We start from the raw sequence: 9,233 nt of genomic DNA, 5'->3' as shown, positions 1-9,233 counted from the left end.
AAAAAAAAAAAAAAAAAAAAATCAAAACTTAACACTACTTCAATTAGAATATAATTCTTCCTGAAAGACTATGGCAGAGCCGGATGTGGTGGGGATGGCAGCTCTGAGGCTGAAGGACTGCCTCAAATTCAAGGTCAGCCTGGGTTACACCGTAAGTTCAAGGCCAGCCTCAACTACATAGTGAGACCCTGTCTCAAAAAACAAGCAAAGGACTACGGCTACTTGAAGATTCCCTTTCTTCACACCGTAACAACTGTACTTAAAAAAAAAGCATACAGTATTACATTTTACATGTGGCACATGAAGAGAGTCTAGAATATTCTGTTGTGCATATACATGAATATTTTGTAAAATTTGTGCTTTTATAAAGGAAACTAGTTTGTAAATATTTTGATGCAAAGCTTCACAGAATTAATCTCATTCATATTCTAGAGTATAGCCTTACCAATAGCTTTTGGAGCTGGTCGTCCAGATTTCCAGACTCCTGACTGAACTGGTCCCGTTCTGTGCGTGCTTCAGTGAGCTCTGAGTTGGCCAGGACTAACTGCTTCTCTAGCTCTTCTATCTAAAAAAGGCACAAGTCGAAAAGAGTCTATGTTAGTGGATCACAAAAAACAAATGATTTTGAGAAATGGTACTATGTGGAGGGCAAAATAAAAGTTTATTGTGCTATATTTTACAAAGTGTTCTAAACTTAAGATCTATGCATTATTGCGCCAGGGATTTAGTTCAGTGGCACTGCACCTGCCTCACAAGTGCAAGGTCCTGAGTTTGATCCTGGCTCCAGGAAAAAAAAAGATCTATGCCGTATTTAGCCAGGGAAATTAGCCAAAACAAAATATTTGGTACCACTGGATTTGAGCATTGTCTGTAACATATCTCTGTCATGTTTATACTATTCAACATTTATCTTCAAGATATGTTCTGTAATTTGGTCTTTTTTAACCATATAAAAATCATTAACTTTAAAAATCATGTTTACATATAACAATTACAGATAAATCCAGAATGACTCAGAAAATTACAAATTATATGTTTGCAGTCCACTTAACTTTGCAGATCAAGTATATCCATGTGTTGGGTACTCAGGTCAAAGATGAGAACATGTAATTTGGTCTTTAAGAAAGCTACTGTGGCATAAATAATACACTGCTGAGCCCACACTGGATTATATTAGAAGAGCCATTTTGTTTTAGAAATATCAGAGGTTCAAGAATAAGCCATTGTATATAAAAGAATAACAGCTACGTTAGCCACTATATTTTGATATGTGGTTGTACATGTTATAGTTGGACAATTGTATTTAATCACTGTAATCCTTATTTTCATTAAGTATAAAAATGAAAAAATGGAAATAAAGTATTTGTAAATAGGGAAGTTTGGAGGGGGTGAAGGAAGGATAGGGGTAAGGAGAAAAAATGAGATCCAAGACCTGTCATGTAAGGGTACAAGATCCCAATGATGAATGTAACTGTACTGTGTATCGAAATGTACCAATAAACTCAATGAGAAAAAAATGGGAATAAGAGTACCAATGTTAAAGTACTGTTATAAGCATATTTTTCTCTCACTGACAAGGCAGCTGTTTGTGATTGTTTGAATGGAGAGGGAACTCTCTTCTACTATACCATGGCTACTGTATGAACAGACGCAGAACATTTCCTTTCCTAAGTTCCTAGGCAGCTGTACCACTAGCGGAGGACAGAGGCTGCTTCACTGCTAATGGGGTCCCCATAGCCCACCATCTCCCAGTACAGCACCATGTGAGTTGAGATCTCAGGTTCAGAAGACTCTAGGTTTGGATTTTAGCTGAGCCGCAGAACATCATAACAGGTAACAAAATATTAAAATAAGAACATGTTGGTACTCAGTTAAAAAGTCATACCTGATGTTTAACTGTGATACCTATAATACTATTCTATCATCTACTTTTCAGGAATTCCAGGAATAAGGAGTCTTATAGGGCGTGGATTTAGCTCAGTGGTTCCACCACCTGCCTCACAAGCGCAAGGACCCAATTTTTTTTTTTAGGACCCAAGCTTGATCCCTGGTACCACCTCCAAAAGAAGTCTTTTATATCTGCACAAATGCTACATATTCTTTCTTTTTTCTAAGGCTTCTATTCAGTACATTCCCAAATCTTCCATGTCAAAAATAAAGTTTAGTCTAGAAATGTACTGTGATAAAACTTTTTTAACCAGAGAACATACAACCAAAACAAACTTTTTCTTGATATTTTCTAGTTTATTTTTACTTGGAATGGGTTCATTTAAAATCTTCATTAATGCAAATATAATTAATCATACTACATATACATACACATATGCAACTATCTCTGATAAATGCTACACATGAATACATGAAATTATATATCTATGTATTTACACATACACATGTGACTTAAGTACTAATATAGAATTATCAAACAGTTTCACATTTACCTGTAGCATAGTATCCCAGCCTGCACCGTTCAGGATATAGATTTTAATATTTTACATTGGTTGTATTTTTAAACTGACTGTATTTGACTGTATATTATCTATTAAAAGTATTTCACAAGGATTAATAATGCATAAAATACTGCATTACTAATTAAAATATGTTCCTAGACTCTAATAATCCCATAGAAAAGTACATCAGGGCTGGGGAAGTAGCTCAGAAACAGAGTTGCTGCTTAGCATGAACAAGGCCCTGGGTTTAATTATCTGTACCACACACAAAAAACAAAACAAAACAAAAAACTTTCATTCTTGTTCTCCGTTTGGGACACACAGAAAAACAAACAACGCACCTCATTTATAAATTTAACCACTATTAGCTTAAGTAATTTTCTAAATCTCTTTTTTTTTTTTTTTTTTTTTTTTTTTTTTTTATTGTGTTTGCTAGGCAGGCAGTGGCAACACTGAGCTAAATCCCTGGCTTGTTCATTCATCTTGCTCAGAAAATTACTTAAGGGCCTGGGATTTATCTCAGTGGTTCTGTCATCTGCTTTGCAAGCTCAAGGTCCCGAGTTCTATCCTGGTACCAAAAAAGGATGAATGAACAGTATCAGAGGACATAGTCTCTGGTTCTGTCATTATCAGGAACTAAGACAGCACACACTTAATCAACCATCAAGAACAGCTAGGAGAAGAAACACAGACTTCTGTTTCGCAGTGGCTGTGTGTGCCAGGCCAGGAGTGGGTAAGTAGGGGAGTGGTGATCTGAGCAGCGCAGATCAAGCTAACAGTCAAATGCCTCAGGTTCTGGTCTAGGTTCTGTCACATAACCTTGCAGCCTCAATTTTTTTGTGCGTGTGCATGATTCAAAAAGAATATTCTAGATAATCTCTGTTGTTTTTTTACTGTTTCTAATACTGTTGTACACAGAAGCAGTATCAATACAGCTGAAATTTTGTATTCCCCATCTGTCATATGAGCTATTAATTTTTAAGAACTTAAGTTAATCAGATGACTAAAGCATTTTCTCCTCTCAGCTTGAACAGAATTATCCTCTCAAGAATAGAACACTTTCTATTCTTGAGCAAATAAATTATTTGTATTTTTGTTGTAAAAACTTAACATTTGCATTTTTAAGATTTTTACTTTTTAAAAACTCTGGATTGACCATAACATCAAACTTGATGGTAAAATCTAGAAGACCAAAATAAAAGGGAAAAAAATGAAAAAAAAGAAAAGTGAGCAAGTTAATGAAGTCTTATCTTTCCATCTGCTCATTAAGTATTGCAGGCCCTCCAGACCCCTGCAGAAACACAGGTTTGGTTGTCAGTACTGACTCAGCTGCTATAGCTCTGCTTTTACCTTTCACTTTTTTGAGTAAAAATAGTTATGTGAATTAATTAAAAGATGGAGAGTGAAAGGGAAAACCACTGAAGTAGCAGCTGAGCTGATATAAACAGCTGTGGAAAAAAACTACAAAGAAGCCTTTTAAAATGTCCAGAAAAAACTGACAGCTGAGATATGGTAAAACTTTTTTCTTTTTCTTTTCTTTTGAGGTAATAGCACTGGTTTTCCCTTTCACCATCTTTGAATCTATATTTTGGTTTGAATCACTGGACAAATTAGTACTGGATTCTCATTCCAATGTCACATTGATTTTAGGGATATTACCAATCCTATCAAATCACTTAAGATTCTGTTTTGGGGGAGTTTTTTGATGGTGTCATGTTGGTGGGTGTATTTTGTTTTCACTTTTTCTGTGCTCAGAAAGACACAGCCACGGCCCAGGAAGGGCTGCTGCAGGCCAGCATGAAGGCGCATCGGCACAGCTATGCCAAGTGTCTGTTCAGCCTCTCCCACATGGGGACTAGCTCCAGCCAGCGCCAGGAAATATTCACCTTCAGAGTATGAAATTCAGCCCCAAATACTTTCAAAGTAGGAAAATAAGCTTAGAATTAAGATCATAAAGTGGTTTTGTTGTCAAAAGCGAAAGTTAAGAGTAAAGCCAAGTCTACAGAGCCAATAGTGACAGCTTCTACTGGTCCAAATTCGAAAAGGGGAATTCTGGGAGGTTCTCCTAAAATGGAAAGAGAAGAACAGAAAGTAGTATTACAGTAAAACATTTTGGTCAGCTACAAAAACTACATCTAAAATGTTCTCTAAACAATTTCTATTTTCACCAATATGGAAATATTTTTGTTAATCTGAAGAGAAATGTCCTCCTAAATGAGTTTTAATTCATTCATTTTACTTGGGATAGTTTTGTTCAGACCTGTCACATCACCAATATTTTGAAATAGTAAACACTTTATTTTTACAAAAAACATTTTTTTTAAATTTATTTATTAATTTTATTGAGTTTATTGGTACATTTTAGGGATACAGTACAGTTACATTCATTGTTGGGATCATGTACCTCTACATGGCAAGTCTTGATTCTCATTTTTTCCCCTTACCTCTGCCCTCCCTTCACCCCCTCCTCCCCTCCCCATCTGCAAACACTTTATTTTCATCTTTTCATTCTCTCACATTTTTTTCTTTTCCCTTTTTGTTCTTCCCCTACCCATCACACCTTCCCTGCACATTTAGCTCCTTTCTTCCCATGTCTAAATGTCAGTAATCTTATTAGAATCTTATGCATTGTTGCAGATTATTCACACCAGGGAAACTATTCGGTATTTACACATGTGTGACTTATTTATTTCACTTAGGAGTAAATCTTCAATATGTATCCATTTTCCTATGAGTGAATCTATTTTCTCGTTCTTTATGGCTGAGTAATATTCCATTTTATAGAAAAACCACAACTTCTTACAAAAAACATTTTTGAGGGATGCTGGCATCAACCAATGCATTCTACCACTGAGCTGTTCCGCAGCCCAACACTATTTAAATGTAGGAATCTGATCTCAGGAAAAACACTTAATACTGTCTCTGATAAAATACACTGAGGTTTAACATCAACACATCCTTTAAGTTTCTTTTCACACAAATCTCTTTTTTGTTTTGTTTTGTTTTTTCAGACAGGATCTCATATTCAATTCAGACTGGCTGAACTCACTATGTAGCCAATGCTGGTCTTGAACTTGAAGTTGTCTTCCTGCTTCAGGCTCCGGCATGCTGGTGTTACAGGCATGTGACACCATGCCCAACACAAATCTCATTTTTAATCACAGTTTATATATTTTTTAATATCATTTTTATTTGTTATCGGGATAGTACATAATAAAATGTGCACCGAAGCAGCAGAAAATAGAGTTTTAAGGTTTTAATCATGTAAAGTCAAAGGTATATAAAAATTAAAGAAAGTAGAGCAGGGGATTTAGCTCAGTGGTTCTGGCGCCTGCCTCACAAGTGCAAGGACCTGAGTTTGATCCCCATTACCAAAAAAAAAAAAAAAGAAAGTAAGCAGAAGAACTTGTTTTTTACATGCTGTATTCATTGTAAAAAAAATTCATAACAATAGAATTTTTTGTGACCCCCTCACTCCCAAACAAACTTCTATTAAGTTGTTGATTTTCCTTGTTTGGTTACACACTATATATATAGATAGATAGATCTTATATATCTCTTATTTCATATATATATATATATATATACACACACACTCATGTATATTTATCTTATATATATTATATCTCATTTCATATATATATTTATCTTATATATTTATCGTATATACCTTATATATCTCTTATTTCACATATATATGGTATATATTTATCTTATATATATCATATATATATATAATCTTATTGAATATATTGGTACTTTTTAAGTATACAGTACAGTTGGGATCTTGTACCCTTACCTGTTATTGCTGAGCTCTATATTAACATGGCAGACAATCATCTTTCAGGGTTCCCAGAACACACCTCTTAGCATTTAGCTAAACTGAAAGGAGTTACTATCAGGAGCCTACTTAACCATCAACTAGGTGCCAGCTCTGTTTGTCAGGTCCACCATGCTCTATTATCAACAGCTCAGAGGTCTATGTTAAAACTAACTTGATGTGCCATCCTTACTCCTAACTGCTTACTCTGGAAGACTCTCAATGTGAGAGCAGAATAAATGGTTCTGATATCATGCTTGTATCTATATGATCCCCGAACATTAATATGAAAAGTTTACAGTCATTCCTCTGATGCTTCTAGAATGCTGAAGAGACAGACAAACATTTACAAAAGCCCAGGAACTGTTTTTGTGTTAGTTAGATGGATATTTTCTTATTTGTTACAATTTCCACTATGCCTTCACTCAGAGTTGAGGAACATGATACTACATATCAGCACAAATGAAAATTAGAAAACAATGGGTGAGTCTCAAGAAGGACTAACTTTTCCAAGACACCCTATAATGCAAAGCTACAGAAATGACAAATTGTGTAAGAAAATACAGGTAGGTTGAGCTTTTTTAAGTGGTGGCTTTTTAAAGTGTTTGATCTGTCAGCAAATAAAGAATATCTTTTCAAAATGGTTTGAGCAGTTTTTGATGCATATGAGTTATTGCTGTAACACCCCTCTCCTACTTCCTCTCTGGAGTAATATAGCATCCTCTGAGCCCGTGAGCCATTGTCATCATGAGCACCCTTCTGCTGGGGTTATGGGCATAGGATCTGTGTGGGCTTGGTCTCCCAAGAATGGGGTGGGCATGACTGCTATCCATCTTTGGGGGGAAAAGCTTGCCCTGAGAAAAGACAGTGGAACACAGTGTAGACCTCAGAGGGGGAGGAAAGAACAAAAGTTCTTCCCTAGGCTATTGTTTCTTGTGTCCAGTCCTCGAGCAGTGTAAAGTGTAGGAGGCTGAGGTTAAGAAGGATTCAGGTGGAGAATGATGTTATTCCCTGCAATGCACCAGTGAATTATGAGGTCAAGTGAAAGAGTGTCAAGCCAGCATCTGACAAAAACAGAAACAGCCCACATAACATGGAACAGCAAATCACCGCTCTGTGATGCTTGCTTCAGTTGTATGTATACTGCATCATAAATTGAACTGCATTTCTTACTGTGAGGAGTGACCAAGAATCTGTAAAGACCCGATCTGTTGCTGAGATTATACTGTATGATTTCATGTTACTCTTCCTTGCTCAGGCTTTAGTAAAACTATGCCTAACTTTTCCCTCCTTAGCTTGCCACAGCGGGGAAAGGCTTAGGTCTAATTTCCATGCCTGACCTGAGCCCAAGTAGGACAGTGTGGAGATGAAGGATAATGTTCACAGAACAGGACCCTGGACTGCAGGCATAAACTGGGACAGCCCCAGACAAACATCACTTGTGATCACTCTTCCCACAGGGAATGTGGAACATGAGCTCCTCTCAACGGCAGCTCTTTGCTGGTTTGTAAGGATCTTCACTTTATTTTATTTATTTATTTATTTTTTTGGTACCGGGGATCGAACTCGGCCCCTTGCACTTGTGAAGCAGGTGGAGGAACCACATTCACTGTTTTACAAATAGTTGAAATTAATAAAATCCTACACCCCAGATAAATGATTGATAATCTATTGGAAAGCTTTTTTAAAGCTATGAAAAACAAAACAAGAGAAACATAATATAAAATAATAGCTAATATCTGGTTTTAAGAGGAATTATGATGAGAAAAGAAGACTTATTTCCCTATTTTTATTTGTAACTAGTTTCATCTTAAAAGTTAATTTGCTAGCTAGGGCTGGGAATTTAGCTGAGTAATGCTGCCACATGTCTTACAAGCGCAAGGTCCTGAGTTCGATCTCTGGTACCAAAAAAAAAAAATTAATACGCTAGCCATACAATGATAAAGATTGAAGAGAAGAGGTAGGTCCCTAAAAATATTGAGCAGTATGGATAGGCCATTTGGTACAAAAATATTTGCTAAAGCTAAGGGCATAGCCAGATAATTTATGATAATCTTCCCCATTTCACGATCACTGGCTCAATCCATCGTGCAATCCTTTTCCCACACTACATTTACAGATTTCAGGAATTAAGACCTGCATTTCTGGTACCATTATTCAGCCTACTAGACCATATAATCTGGAGGCGTTGACTTTGGACACAGGTGGATCATAAAGGGCCAATTTAATTAATGGTGGAGCTTTAATGTGGGTCCCCCTAACATACTAAACAGAGTCCCCACTGTGAAAACACAACAGCAAACGTTTTGCATACGTGTCAAGCTGTTGTCAACTGGAGTCCCCAGTCTGTTCTGGGAATGTCATGTCTATGATGAAACCATTTTGTCCATAACACAAATAAATAGATAACTGTGTTAAAGTTAAAATCAGTAAACGCTGTACAGAGACTAGACTTCTCCCGCCACTTTCCCACTCCCACAGTGGACCCTACACCACAGGCAGTACCTGTCTGGTCTCTGGTCTGTGTGGGAGCGCATCTGCTGCCAAGAGAAGCAGCAGCCCAAACTCCTGGGAAATAGCCCACCTCACTTCTCCCCACCTCTCGAGTACAGCTTGCTGCACGAACAAAATCTCGTACCTGGAGGAGGGTTTTCTGGGAAAAGTCGGAGACTTCAGGCTCCTCCCCCGACCCCCACATTGGGGATTCGGTATGTACAGGCAAGGGCTTTACAACTGAGCTACACCCACCCCAGGCCCAAGAACTCGCGTTTTAATTAATACTGTGAAGAAGAGAGAGCGGAATTCTAAAGTCGATTACAGTGAGGGCTCAAGGCAAAAGAGCTCGGACCGGCAATACGTTTAAAACAGCCTTGGCACGTCTGTATTCCCAGCACTCTGGGAGGCTGAGGACCAACGGCTTCCCCGCGCCCCGAGCCCGCCGCGCCGCCTCGCGGAGCTCGCAC

At 37.5% G+C, this 9,233-nt stretch overlaps 1 protein-coding gene across 1 annotated transcript in view; it reads right to left on the bottom strand.

Annotated features, from left to right (window-relative positions):
* Window positions 1–9,144, bottom strand: part of Ccdc158 (coiled-coil domain containing 158) — a 41,244-nt gene extending 32,100 nt beyond the window's left edge. The window contains 2 exon segments of the mRNA XM_010619892.2: window positions 446–565; window positions 8,909–9,144. Of these exon segments, the coding sequence (XP_010618194.1) occupies window positions 446–565; window positions 8,909–8,968 (180 nt within the window). The 5' untranslated portion in view covers window positions 8,969–9,144.
* Between the last annotated feature and the right edge of the window lie 89 nt (window positions 9,145–9,233).

Source organism: Fukomys damarensis, unplaced genomic scaffold, assembly GCF_012274545.1.
Source record: "Fukomys damarensis isolate Sample0158 unplaced genomic scaffold, DMR_v1.0_HiC HiC_scaffold_32, whole genome shotgun sequence".
Classification (NCBI taxonomy): Eukaryota; Metazoa; Chordata; class Mammalia; order Rodentia; family Bathyergidae; genus Fukomys; species Fukomys damarensis.
The sequence above is the reverse complement of the archived record's forward strand: the minus strand, read 5'-3'. Positions and strand labels throughout refer to the sequence as shown.